This window comes from Nicotiana attenuata, unplaced genomic scaffold (genome assembly GCF_001879085.1).
Source record: "Nicotiana attenuata strain UT unplaced genomic scaffold, NIATTr2, whole genome shotgun sequence".
Classification (NCBI taxonomy): domain Eukaryota; kingdom Viridiplantae; phylum Streptophyta; class Magnoliopsida; order Solanales; family Solanaceae; genus Nicotiana; species Nicotiana attenuata.
In genome coordinates, this window is record NW_017670398.1 from 373,311 (window position 1) to 388,810 (window position 15,500).

A 15,500-nucleotide genomic window follows, 5' to 3' on the forward strand; every position below is an offset into this window, starting at 1 on the left:
TTATACCCTTCAATGTTTGTCATCTAGCTACATTTTTACTATACACAGGGATAGTTAATTTTTCTTGGTTTTTTTTCCCTTCATATAGTAGTGAGGAAATAAAATTCTCCTCCAAGTAAATGATGAGAAGAACCCTCCCATAATTAATTATCCTGAGTTTGAAATCCTCTTTTTTTTTTTTTTTTTTTTTTTTTTTTTTTTTTTTTTGGCTAATCCTGAGTTTGTAATCTACAATATGTAATATATCAGTAGTCTAATTAGGGAATATGTTTAGACCTATAATCACAAAATTTAGGAAATAGCAAGGACGATAGTTTTCATCACGAATATTTTAAGTACAGTATTTACTGGCTGAGAATTTAAATGATTTCGACTTAAATATCATATTCATGATCTTATTCAGGGGCGTAAGCAGGAATTTTGTAAGTGGTGTCGAAATTTATAGAAGAACAAGAATAATAACTTTAATTATCATATTTTTGGACGAAAAATAACCTTAGTCTATTGATTTTGTTGAGTCTTAAGTTAGAAAAGGTCCTGAGTTCAATTCTGACCTCTTGGAGCAAAATCAAGCACATAACCAAGGCACCGAGAGATAATTTATGTCAAATTGTGTCATTTTTTCTTATTAATCCGTCTCCTTTCAGTATTAATACATATATTTAGTAAAGTTTAGGTTTTATTACCTACTATTCAGCTATGAGGGAAAAGGAGTGAAAAGCTATCAGCGCTTCCAGAGCTGCCAACTCGCCACTTTTTTATGTAATCTTCCTAGCAGCCTCTGTCTAGTGCCTAAAAGGTATTAGCAACGTCTTTCCCCTTTCGAATTCCTGCTATTCCAATGAAACGGTGTCACATGACATTGCTTCATCAAACATGCATCCGCCCCTGATCTTATTAATGTAAACACGAGACAGATGACATAGCTCGTGCTTATGTATTAGATGGTTCTGATTTTTCTGAATACTTTACCAAAAGGTAAGAGTTCAATGTTCTAAATATTAGTTACATTAGCTTGAAACTATTGCCTTTGCATTGACAAAATGCCAACTTTATTTGGTAAACTATATTTTAATCTCCAAAAATGTCTAATATATTACGTACTGTACAATTTCTTTCACCATTTTTCTCTGTTTATACGTCGTCCGTTCCAGTGGAAACCAATAGGAGCACGTGGACAAAGGAGGGCTGATTTGTAAACCTATACGTACCAGCTAAGTCAATTATCAAATGAAAGGATTAAATAGAAAAAGTATTTAATTTATATATATCGGTAGTGTAAATTATTTTTGTGCTATTAGTATAACTTAACTTAATGTGGTAACAGATTATTTATCAAATTTGTAGATATTCACTTATAAATAAAGACTATTAAGGCTGCTTGCTGTAATTATCTATCCAACTTGATATAAAATAATTTTTACTATGAGTGTATAAAAGTTTAACTCAGAAAAAAAGTGAAGGACTAAACAGAAATAAAATTGGAAAAAGAGAGAAGTCCTAATCATGGTAAACAGGTGGATGCTGCGTAGTTGTGGGAGAAACTGATCCGCCCATGCACGCAAGAGGAAGCATTCTTTCGTCACATATGAAATTGCATGCACTTTTTATATCACCAAAATTACATTTACGTTGCATTCATCAAGGAACATGGGTCCTCCCCTCTTATTTTGTTGTTTCCCTTTCCGCCTCCGCCATTTCCCCCTCCTCTAAAAAAGTAATTGTCAAGAAATTTATTGTTTATATATACAGTTAAATTTCTCTATAACAGTCTCGTTTGTTTCGAATAATTTTGGATGTAATAGCAAAGTGTTGTTATAGAGAACACATATTATAACATAACATAAAATTGATTTCGAAAAAGTTTGGCTTTTATAATGAAGTGTTGTTATATAGGGATGATATTATAGAGAGGTCTCTGTGTGTGTATATATATATATATATAATACAAATTAAATATTAGATTTAATTATTAGCGTTTAAAGTCATCGTTCTAAAATTCACAACTCACAACCCATATAATTTAAAACAATCTTGTCTCCACCTCTACCCAATGGCGAATCTAGACCTTCAGCTATGGATTCGATCGAATCAGTAGCTTTGGTTCAAACCTTGTATTTGTATTATCAATATATAATGAATACATACAAATTATTGATTTAGAACCTATTAACTTAAAAGAACTACAACCACGATCCCACAAGTTTCAAATTCCGACTCAGTCTCTACCTCTTACCTCTGCCCCGCTTCTTCCCAGTCCCGCAACCAAAGTGAAATAACGCCAAGGAAATTTGTATGTCTCTTATGGTGTCACAAGGAAATGTGTACTCTTAACTTAAACTTGCATTTTGGGGAACTCTATCCGAATGAGTGACCAAACGATCCAGTCCGTTGGATGAAACCTAATAATTGTTAGATTTAATAAGCTAAATTTAATGACAGTTTAAATTTTATATACCATTAATGTAATTTAATTGGCTATAGAAAGTAAGTATCCTACGAAGTTCTAATCAAATCAAACTTTTTTTTTCAACATTAACAGCATATGCAATCGAATTCAACTAACTTGAAAGTGAGAGATTATTTTGGTTGATTGGTTGAATTAATTTCTCATCTCGACTCCAAACTCCTTTGATCAGAACCTATTCACCGTTTAGAGTACGAATAATATCTACATTGTCGAAATCCTATAATATTAAACAGAATATAGGTACTTTCTTTCTCTAGAGCACGTTAGTGAATTACCGTGCTCAGTCATCGGAATGGCCAGAGGAAGGCCGGTGAAGAAGCAAAACAACAAAGCAGCAGTGGTCATTGAAGCCATTGCTAAAAGGATCGGAGTAACAGCAACATGGAACGAAGGTGAAGCTTTAGAATAGGTGACAGAATGGCCAATTTTACCAAATCGGAGAAGTGGACCTAACACACCACTTTCCGGTGCAATTTTGAGCGGATCTATGCAGATGAGTAACAACCAGACAAAAGGAACTCCCCAGTCCATGGTGTATGTACATGCATGTGGAAATCAAGTTCAAAAGGAACTACTAGAACAGGGAGATGACAAGCAGAAGGACATGCAGCAGATAGAGGAGGAACCACAAGCTAAAAGGCCGGAGAATAAGACATGGGCAAACCTAGTGGGAAACAATCGATTTGGACTACGAGGTGTAAATCTCAGCTTTGTAGCTCTAATTGTTCAAAATGGGGAAACAATTGTGGAATTAGCAAAAAATAAAGTAGAAAATGAAACAGAGAAATGGCGGAATGCTTTGATACTGTATGTTGTAGGTAATACACCTACGATTGAGCTCTGAAGAGATTCATTGCAAGCCAGTGGAATTTCGTAGCTAAGCCAATGATATTTTACCATAATTAGGGGTATTTTGTGATAAAATTCAATAATACGGAGGATAGAGATGTTATTCTATATTCTGGACCTCATACAATGGAAACAAACCTATAATCACAAAAATTTGGACGCTAGAGTTTAATTTCAAAGATGAAATCCTGAAAACTATCCCAATATGGGTCACCTTGCCAAACCTCCCTTCGAATTGCTGGAGTGCAGACTTATTGAGTAGAATTAGGAGTGGATTATGGGTTCCATTGTATGCTGATAAGTGCACGGCTAAAATGAAAAGAATATTATATGCTAGAATTCTTATTGAAATGGATGTAACAGTTCCATTACCTGAAGCTATTAAGGTGCAGGACCCTAACGGCAGAAAATTCAGTCAAAGAGTGGAGTATATATGAAAGCCTGAGTATTATGGCAATTGTTTGATGATTGGGCATTGTTGCAATGAGACAAAGCAACAGGAAAGTGTCAAAGCTATGAAGATAAATGTGCAGAAGAAAGTATGGCAAGTAGAAGAGGCAACAGGGCAAAAACTGGAAAAAGTGAAAGAGAAAGAGAATTCAACAAATGCTGAAAGCCAGGTAGTAGCAGAAAACAATGAAGGATGGAAGGCACTTAAAGGAAAATCAGCAGCAAAGCCAATACATGTGCCAGATGAAGGTAGGATGAGCATAACAAATGGTTTTAATGTGATGAATAAGTAGAATGAGCTTGATCAGCAATATGATCAAGGTAGAGTACTTGAGAGAGGTCAAAGTAGTAGGGGTGAGAATACAGGGGTTGTGCAGAATCTGTTCAAAACAACAATTAAGTTAGTAACCTGGAATATAAGGGGTCTTAATAAGATTTTTAAGCAAAAGTAGTTATATAGATTTATTAGTATAAATAAAATTAGCATTATGGCTATATTTGAACATAGAACAAATGAAGAAAAAGGGAAGCAGATCATGAAGAAAGTTGCAGTAGGCTGGAATTATGTTACAAACTATGATGGGAATGGAAAAGGTAGGATATGGGTAATGTGGGATCCAAACAACATTCAGTTCAGTGAATTGTGAAAAAGTAGTCAGGTGATACATGGGAATGTGACTGCTGGTGCAGGCAAAATACAATTCTTTTCACAGCAGTGCATGGGCTTCACACTGTTGAGGATAGGAAAGTACTATGGCAGGAGCTAGAAGGTATCAAAAATGGAGTTGATGGGGCTTGGATAGCAATGGGGGATTATAATGTAGTGCTGGGGATTGAAGATAGGAAAAGTGATAACCCAGTGCAAGAAGTAGAAATAAGGGATTTTAAGGAGTTCATGCTTAATAATGACATGAATGAACTAAAATATATAAGGAGGAAGTTCACATGGACAAATAATCACGTGTGGAGTAAAATTGATAGAGCCATTGGCAATGCAGAATGGATGACAACAATGAAGCAATTGGAAGTAATTGTGATGAAACCATTTATATGTGATCACACATAAGGCTGTATTGTGGTCCGGTCCTGGGCCTAAATGGGCTAAACGGGCCGGGCCAAACGGTCTCGGGCTCTAGCGGGCCGGGTCAAGCGGTCCCGGGCTTAACGGTCCTGGAGGGTGAAAACGGCCCACTATGGTCCTAAGCCCACATGGTCCCGGGCTAAATGGGCCGGGCCCACAGGCATAAACGTGCCTAAGTGTTCCGGGCTATTTTTTTTTAAACTTTTTTATCTAAGGCAATTTCTTGTAAATTATATTATATAATTGTCACTTAAATCTTCTAATTCAAATTTAAATACAAAAAAAATTGTAAAGAAATATTCAAGGGAATACCTTATAATATTTTTTATTACGACATTAACAAAAAATGGCAATATCTTTCTTAGTCTTCCTCCCCGAATGGAATGAGCACAACAAGGTGCTAATACCACCATTAAAAGGAAAAAAACTAATGCAGATGTGCCAAAATACAAGTTACATATTAGTCTACATATTATCTCTAACAAATTTCATAAATCCTTCAAGGTTCAGAGGAATTTCCATTGGTGGTGGCGGAAAAGAAGCTTGTTCATCACCACTTCCGGGCGAAGCAGCATCCTCCGCAAGTTCCGCTAGCATTTCTTCATAAGCTTCGTCTATCTCCGGTTGTGATTCAGCAAGTCCAAAATTTCTTCTTTCCGAACGGATCCAATCTCTGAAGAGTACTGATTTTCCAAGCTCTCCCTCATAGACGCTCTATGATCACCGATTTGAAGTCTCGCTTGACTGAAAGCGCTCTCAGATGCCACTGTTGAAGCTTGAATACTTAAAATATCTCGAGCCATCCTTGAAAGAACCGGATAGTTGTTTTCTTTGTCCTTCCACCATTCCAAAACATCAAAGGAGCCGTCGGAATTCTCTAATTCAAGTCCCTGCGACAAATAAATTTGAAGCTCATTTAGTTGTGAACTATCACCAATATTATCACCTTGAGAACCCCTAAGCTCTGTCCAAGAACTAAGTGCTTTTAGGCCCGCAGTTCTTTTAGATGATTGCGAACTAGACGAAGTAGGAGTTAGAACATTTGGTCTAGCATTATCTAAGGCAAGTTGATAAGTATTATAAATTGTTTGAGCATTTATTTTAATTGAGGATTTTGCATCTGCAAGTGTAGCAAATTCCTCATCTGAAAGTGATAAAACCTTACAAATATTTGTATACCAAAAGTGAGGACCTCCTAATTTCGTGGTAGGATTTAACATGGCAGCAACACCATAAAGATGGGGGATAGGGAAAAAATATATTTTAAACTTATCTTTCATAGATTCAATAGCAAGTTGATAAACTACTGCACCCTCTGAAAATTGAGTAAACAAATTTGCAAGTGCTGCAATATAAACTAAACAGTTAGAAATAGCAGGATAATATTGCCCAGATAATTCATTTCTAGCAACATGAAATTGTTCTAAAAAATCTACAAGAATTTTAACATTAGTCCAATCCTGATCTGTAAGGTGCTCATCATCATCATCATCATCACCACCAACACGAGCATTAAACGTTGCGTTTATTAGGTTTCTATATTCATATGCAACAACTAAACTTTCATACATGTATGCAAAGAAGATTTATAGGAGAGAAGTTCCCCATCTCTCTTAGGCCTTCTGTCTCTTGAAAAATATTGTATTCTTTGAGATCGCCTCTGTGTGATTCATCGGGCCCTTTCTTTTGCATTACATAAAAGAGTCTCTCATGGCCCAATTATTATTACAGCATTCTCTACCATAGAATTCGGACTTCCGGGTAAACCCGGCGGCTTCTATGAAGAAGGCGGCGCAAAGGAGGCTCAGGGTCCCAAATGAATTGGCTTATTCGAAAAAGGCCTTGTTCTTTGGAAGATCTATCTCGTGTCTGGTACTGCATGGTTCCACTCTGCAATAACTCCGAATCATTCTCTTGAAGCTCATCCTCTTCATCATAAATGATCCGCTTGCCCCGAAATGACCTGGACCAGTAGGGAAATCCCAATTCATTGGGCCTTTCGATACAATCAAATAGAAAGCCGGACAAGCTTTAGGAGACTTTCTTTCTCTAAGGCCAAATTCATCACATTTTTTAAAATATTCTCTAAGTCTACTTCTACGGTTTGAATAAAAGACATTTTAACCTTTTCAATTTAAACATTTAAAATTTTCATACCATCACCGACGATTAAATGGTAAATATGACAAATACATCTAACATGGAAAATATTACTAAATGTAGGATTTAGTATAGTTTTAAGCAAGCCTATAGCATTAGTGTTACTAGAAGCATTATCTATTGAAACTGACATTATTTTATCTCTAATGCAAAAATATCTACAAATATCTGCAACTGTGCTAGCAATAAACTTACCTGTGTGACCTGAATTAGTTATTCTATAAGCAATAATGCGCTTTTGCATTTTCCATTCCTCATCAATCCAATGAGTGGTAACAGTAAGATAATCACAGTCATTACCACTTCTACCAATATCAGTAGTAATAGCAACGCGACAATCTATAAGAGTAAATAAATAGCGCAAATATTTTTCATATTCATGTTTATATTTATAAATGTCGCTCTTTACGGTTGTGTGAGGCCATCCTTTATAAGTAGGATTAAAAACTCTTCTAATATAATGCACAAAGTGAGGGCTAAAAGGAAAGCTATAGGGTAAGCACATAACGGTAACCATTTTTGCCAATTCTTCCCGATCTTTATTTTGGATCGTAATATAAAATGCCACCGGTAACAGTGTTAATTCCCGGTTGAACTAGATTTGACCCGGTACTAGGGTTAACCTGAGTACCTACACTTGTCCCCTCTTGCGCAGCTTTCATTTGAAGAAATCTAGCTTTATCTTTAGGTGTGTCTTTATGTGTCTAGTCAAACTACCCGTACCGCTACGATCTCCAGTAAATTTATGAGCCATCAAAGTCCCACAAGTTTTACACTTAACCTTATTTTGATCTCTTAGTTGAATAAAAAAGTGCCAAACAAAAGATGTTTCTTGCCGTTTAGAAGGTTGTCTATTAAAAGTAGGGGTTACTACAGGAGGGTCAGGCGGGGCATCATTTGGATTATTATCAGTTGGGTTAACAACAGGACTAGTAGGTGTATCATCTAAATCCGGTTGCGTTTCATCTAAATCATCATTTTCCTCATCATTTTCATCGATAGTTGGATTACCATTAAGAGTATTCATGTATTCATCATTTAATTGTTGACCTGGTGCAATATCATGGTAAAATTGACTATCGGTAAATTGAAAATAAGGGTTATCACTATCAAGAATAACAGGTGGAGGAGGACGGGTAACAGGTCTGCGTCGGGGAGCCAGGGGAGGAGTCGTACCTTGGCCACTAGATTCACCAATTTTAGATTTTTCCTTGCCACCAAATATTTTTTTCAAAGAAAAGGCCATATTAATTATAATTATACACACTAAATTAAACAAAACTATAATATTAAAACTTAAGAGTTGGAACGAGTTTACCGAATTGACGAACAACTTCTTCAAAATTGTATATCGTTGAAGACATGAATACTTCAATTCACCAACTTCACAATTTTTCACAAATTGCAATAATAAAGTAAGTAATTATAGAAGAAAATTAGAGAGAGGTTGAGAGAGATTGATGATTTTGTGAGTAAAAATGAAAGAATGAGGGGGTATTTATAGTTGAGAATAGGGAAAAAGTATAATTATAAAAAATTTGGGGTTAAAACAAAGTTTGGGGGGCAAATGGCTATTTTTTAAAAAGCCAAACTTCTAAATTGGCAGGCCAACGGCTAGTTTTTAAACTTCCAACCGTTGGCCAATTTTAAAAAAAAAATTCTTTTTTTGAAAAATAGTCGTTGGGCCCGTTAGGCCCAGTTGAACCGGCCCAGGCTCGCCAGCCGGTCCCGGGCTCGCGGTCTCTCCATGTTGGACCGGCCCACAGTGGGCTCCTAGGACCGCTTGGGACCGGACCATATGGACCAGCCCGTTTAGCCCGTGGGCTCGCGGTCCCGGACTGGGCCCAGACCACAATACAGCCTTAATCACACACCCCTTTGCCTTCATCTGGAGGAAGCAGGAAAGGAGGGTCCTAAGCCATATAGATTTTATAACTATGGTGCTGAGCTGCCAGAGTTTCTAATAGTGGTGGAACAAGCATGGAATACAGCTACAAAAAGGGCAAGGAATGGAAGGAGTGTGGCAGAAACTTAAAGCAGTAAAGCAGGAAATGAAGAAGATGCACACAGGGGAGTTCAAAAATGTTAGAGAGACAGTTCGAATAATAAGGAGACAGCTTCAAGAGACACAGGAACAAATGCATTATCCAAGTCATCAAACAGCTTTGGCTGATATAGAGAAGGAACTAAGAGGCAAACTGGAGAAATGGGCAATGATAGAGGGGAGAATAATGTGGCAGAAGTCAAGATCAAAATGGTTGAAACTGGGGGACTCAAATAGTGCCTACTTTTATGCATGTTTGAAAAATAGGACCTTTATGAATCATATCAAATCTCTTGTAGCTCAGGATGGTAAGCTATTACAGAATGATCAAGAGGTGCAGCAGGAAATTGTGGGGTTCTACAACAAATTACTAGGGGATGCAGCAGAACGAATGCCAGTGATTAATCCAACAATAGTGAAGAATGGAGCAATATTGACAAGAGAACAACAACTGAAGTTAATAGAACCAATCACCATATAGGAGATATGTAATGCTGTGCAAAACATAGATGATAATAAAGGCCCAGGCTGTGATGGTTTTAATGCTTGTTTCTTTAAGAAAGCATGGTCAATTGTAGGCGAAGAAATAATCAAAGCAAAAAAATAGTTCTTTGACTCTGGTGAGATCTATAAGCCCATAAATTGCACTGCTGTGACATTGATCCCAAAATTTAAAAATCCAAGTTCAATCAAGGAGTTTAGGTCTATATCCTGTTGTACTGTCCTATACTAGATAATATCAAAGGTGATCACTACAAGGATGCAGAAGATTATGGATAATCTCATAGACATAAGTCAGGCTGCTTTTGTACCAGGCAGAGTTATCTCGGATAACATCATCCTAAGTCATGAATTGGTAAAGGGCTATGGAAGCAAGGGTATTACTCCAAGGTGCATGATCAAACTAGATATACAAAAGGCCTATGATTCATTGGAATGGGATTTCTTAAAGCACTTATTGATAACAGTGAACTTCCCTGCCAGATTTGTGGAATGGATCATGAATTGTCTCTCTACTGTCTCATACTCTAATCTGATTAATGGTAGTCCTACTTGTCCTTTTCCATCTAGGAAAGGTTTCAGACAAGGGGATCTACTTTCTCCTTACTTGTTTGTTCTAGCAATGTACTATCTCAGCAGATTACTCAGAACACTGAAGAATCAGCCAGATTTTAACTACCATCCAAGATGTGAGAGGTTAAAAGTTATTCAGTTGGGATTTGCTGATGATCTACTGTTATTCTGTAGGGGTGATGAAGTTTCTATCCACATGTTATATAACTGCTTCATGGAATTCTCAAAGGTGTTAGGTCTAACTGCAAATAAGAGTAACAGTTCCATATATTTTGGTGGTGTAAATCTAATAGTGCAGCAAAAGGTCATGGATGAATTGGGGTTTTCAAAAGGAGAGTTGCCTATAAGGTATCTGGGAGTCCCATTGAGCACAAAAATGATGTCAGTTATTCAATTTCAACCATTACTAGACAGGATGCTTGATAGAATAACATCTTGGACTGCCAAATTTCTCTCATATGCTGGCAGAATACAGTTAATCAAAAGTGTGATGCTATCTATCCAAATATATTGGTCTCAAATATTTGTATTCCCAAAGAAGGTAATCCATCTCATAGAAGCTATATGCAGGAAATTCTTATGGTCTGGGGGAGTTGAAGTGACAAAAAAAGCTCTAGTGGCATGGGATAAACTATGTCAACCAAAAGCAAGTGGGGGCTGGAATCTGCTAGATGTTGAATTGTGAAATAAAGCTGCAGTATGTAAGCTACTATGGATCTTAGCTCAAAAAAAGGACAAAATCTGGGAGGTATGGATTCATACTTATTATGGGAAAGGAAGACCTGTAAAACACATAGAAGCTAAGCAAGCTTCATGGTTGGTATAGAAGATCTTGAAGGCTAAACAATACATGATAGATGTTGGGGTCAACTTGGATAAGATACTTGACAAGAAGCACATAACCATTACCTATATATACAAGAAGCTAAAGCAGGATCACCAGAAGATGCCTTGGAGGAAGCTGGTATGTAACAATGGAGGTATGCCAAAGTGGATCTTTATTCTGTATGTGGCTATACTGGGCAAGTTGGCTACAACAGATAGATTAGTAAGATGGGGAATAGCAAATGAGCTGTTATGCCCTATGTGCAATGTAGAGGAGGAAAGCATGGAACACTTATTTTTCAAGTGTACATATACAGCAGCAATTTGGGAGAAACTACTACAGTGGATGAATGTTAATAGACAACCGATGGAATGGGGTCAAGAAATAGAATGGGCATGCAAAAATGTTCGAGGCAGATCAGCAAATGCAGAAATCTACAGAATAATATTAGCAAGTTGTGTCTATTATGTATGGCAGGAGAGAAATCATAGAATCTTCCGGGCTCAACTGAGGCCAGCAGGAGCACTGATGAAGCAGATTATACAAATGGCTTGTGGAAGAGGTTATATGTTGTCAAGATTAAGAAGAAGATTAGAAGAATTAAATTTCTACCCCTAATGCATTTTTTTGTTAATTCATAGTTAGTAGGTAGAAATAGAAGTATAGGAGAAACTAATTCTGGGAAGATGTCCAGAATTAGTGTTTGTTTTTGAGCTGTAATTTCGTTCTTGATAATAAAATATGATAATTACCAAAAAAAATATATCTACATTGTCGCGCGCAAGAGAGAGTTTCAAGTTTCAACTCCTCTTATGGTACAGTGAACTCGTTGCTAATACAAAGTAAGTTTCGTAAGTTTCCATATTGATTTGGGCAGGTTAAATTTGAACTAGTAGAAACGTGGAGTTGATCTAAAACTATGGGTGGGTTCCTCGTACCGGAAAACTGCATCAAATCAAAAAGTCAAACCAAATCGATTAAAAAATCCAATGAGATTTGGTTTGATTTGGTTTAGTATTGAGTAAAAAAACCCAAACAAAATCGACATATAAATATATAATTTTTATACATAATTTTAAGATTTTATATAGAATTTTCTTTAAAAAGTGTCTAGAAATATTGAAATTCTCTTATGGATGTAATATTTAATAGAATATAAAGTGCTCCATTTTTATTAACTTTAAATAATGTGTTGTATGATCACTTTCTTATCAAGTATTATTAGAATGCGTCAATATTTTATTCTTACATATTCATATGTCAAGATCTATAAAATTCTTATATCTTTTTCGAATTTGAAGTGGTATTTCGGTAAGTGAAAGTTAAATAGAACATATCATTATTTAGGTATCATATATATATATATATATATGTATATATATATATAAAGTACCCCAGACAGAGGTCTGAGAGGTGTTGTATTCCAAAAAGGGGTGCAGTGAGGGGGGCTATACTTGACCTCAAACTTAATACAACATAGTGATTTCTAGCACCCAAAAAAGTAGTAGGAGGTATATACTAAAAGTCCTCCCTACTGAAAGGGCAATATATACATAATCAACTTCATACTTATGTGGATACAGTATAATTCATGATTTGTTCTATTTTCTAAATTACAAAATATATGTATGAGTTTAGAATTTTATTCCATAATAAATTTATCATTATTATAATAAATAATGGTAATAAACTTTCCTCCTTAGGCAGCTAATAGAAGTCCTTTGTTGGTTTATATTGTGTATGTGTGTTTTGTAGGAGTAGTGCAACTGTGAAAAGGAAGAGATTGAAGGTATAAAAAAATATTTGAAAAATAAAAAGTTGTGTTTAACAACTAATTAAAATTAAAAAGTTTAAAAGAAAAAAGAATAAGTAAAATATTAAAAGTTGCAAAATTATATGGAAGTACGCCAATGTACAATATGTAAAGGTTTTTTATTTATTTATTAAAAGTCAATCACCCAGTTTTTCTTCTCCTGTGGTGTTGGAGGGTTTGGCTAGACCCCTACCTTGTCTATTATATAAACAAAAAAGTACAACCGAGGAGGACATAAAACCTTACCTCTTGAATACCTTTTCTACATTGAGAGCGGAAGTGTCTGTGGGCAAAAATATATGTTAGACCATTTCCTCTCACTATACATAGAATTAACTTACAAAAAATTTGAATTTTTCATATCTAATTCTAGAAGAAGGAACCTGCCACATTGATCACGCCCAACTATGCCTTATAAAAAGGACAAAGCGGTCGTTGCAAATATAATCCGGATATTTAGCCCAGAGTCGAATCCCACAGGGAATTAACCTACCAATTACTTTTGTCAGATGAATTCTCCGTAATCAACTTCCCAGATATTTTGAATAACACTTGGTGATATTTTACTAGCTATAACTGAATAAAATTAAGTAAATTAAAAGCTAACTATGTTGGAGTTGTAAACAAATAAGAGAAGGATCTAAGGTTGTGATTTCCCCTATTAATGGAATCCCTTCCTGTTATGTTTCGTATAGATTTGCCTAATCGTCTCTATCGATCATGAGCACTTTATTACCGTAAATCTCTCCTGAGTAATTACGACAATTTACACGCACTCTCCCGAGTTATGCTAGCTGGCTTTTATTACAACTCACTAAGATCGCACCCAAGGTTTCGTTATCCCTAATCCCACATTTAAACCATCGGTTATTGATTCCTCATATACTTTGGGAGTGGTGTTGTTCACAACTACCTAATATGCACTCTCTCCCAAGTAATACATATTAAATAGGCACAACTAATTGAGGATCCTATTAATTAACTACAGCAAGAACGTAGTTGAACAAATAGAGATTAAACTGGGCAAACTATATTAACACAACAAGAAGTTCATCCCTCAACAGGTTCCATCAAAACCTTAGACTAAATAATTAGCTACTCATAATTGTGTTCATAATAACAACATCAAAATTCATCATGAATGATAAAAACAAAAGGAATAAAGGTAGAACTCGATGCCGAATTATCCTCCTTGCCTCTTGCCTCTTCTTGCCTTGAACAAAACTATAAAAACCTTGATATCGTCTTTTTGGGCGAGCCCTCTTATAGGTTAAGTGGAATTGCACCCAAACTTCCAAGTTTACCCCTAAAATTTCCGCGTTTCGGAGTGACTAGCGCGGCCGCGCTTGGGCCGCGCATATCGACTTCAACACATCCCCGTTTCTTCTGCTCTAGCGTGGCCGCGCTTGGCCCACGCTAGAGTGGATCAACTATTTATCTCTTCTTTTGTTTCTTCTTTCACACATACTCAACTCCGAGGGGCTTTCCTTGCTTTAATTTAGCTCCAAACACTGTCCTAAGTCCTCATAAGCACGACTTGCTCCTGCAAAACATAAAATTCACAATTAGAGCCATTTTATCGTCATCTAGCCTTCCTAGAACGGTGAAGCATAGTCAAGTTGGGGTATAAATAGTCGCCAAACTACATGAATCTAGCCTATTATCAACACCCCACACTTAAATCATTGCTAGTCCCCGAGCAATCCACCATATTCTACAAAGGTTCCTTCACTAAGCTTTTCCCTAACGCATCACACCAAGAACATATCACCAAAGTAGCGTCTAGTAGTGTAACATCTTTGCCTCAAGAGTCGACTCTCACGTGCCATGCAATATTCATACTTACTCAATTTACTCTATACAGAGGTCAAGACTTACCTTTCCTTCGTGAATCAAATGCCCTCACATCCCACACGAGAGTAGTTCCACACGTAATAACATTAAGAACAATTAGGAACTCAGATAGACAAAATTCACTCACTCTCAGAAAGAACATTCATATGCCACAAAGATGCACCATAGGCTTGCCCGTAGTGTACTACTTTACTAATTGAGCTCATTCAGTCTCAGATCAATTAGGACTTTATATGGTTGTAATGTAGGCTACGGGACGGGTAGCCTAATATGGTTGTATTAGGACTTTAATGTAGGCTAATGGTGGATCAATCTTGATCGGAGACCGTCCCCGGATCCAGATGACATGCACGACCCAGAGCTCGCAGCCAGCCCATTATTTCTTCTCAAATTTAGCATTTTGGGTGGCCAAATCATTTCGTGTCCCCAAGTCTTCCATAGTGGTACGCATCCCTGCCATCTCTTGCTCTAAGGCTGCTAATCGGGTAACCCGACCAACCCCAGATGGTCTTGCAGCTTCTGCAACCGGCGCATGGGTGTGCGGCTCCGCTTCTGCTTCCTCCTACTCATCCTCTCCCTCCTCAGATGCATCTGAGTCATCACTATCATCACCACCAGGTGCCACAGGCTCCTTCCCAGTAGTCGCCTTATCAGCTCGAAACTTTGCCTCTCTCGGCACTTTTCCATCCACGCTCAAATTTTCCGGCACTCGGGCTGCCCGGCAAAGCTTAGTGACTAGGGAAGAAAAGAAGAAACCATACCTCTTCACCGGACAATGTGTAAACATCTCCTCATGAATAAGCTTAGCTACGTCAAAGTTATGACCATTTATAAAGCACCAAATTAATGCAGCTCGAGGGGCATTCACTTCTGTGGTGT

At 36.9% G+C, this 15,500-nt stretch overlaps 1 protein-coding gene across 1 annotated transcript; it reads left to right on the forward strand.

The window, feature by feature from the left end:
• The first annotated feature begins 10,978 nt into the window (after positions 1-10,978).
• Positions 10,979-11,572, forward strand: LOC109238856. The gene has a single exon (XM_019405337.1). The coding sequence runs from the start codon at positions 10,979-10,981 to the stop codon at positions 11,570-11,572; it is 594 nt and encodes a 197-aa protein (XP_019260882.1).
• The last annotated feature ends 3,928 nt before the right edge of the window (positions 11,573-15,500 follow it).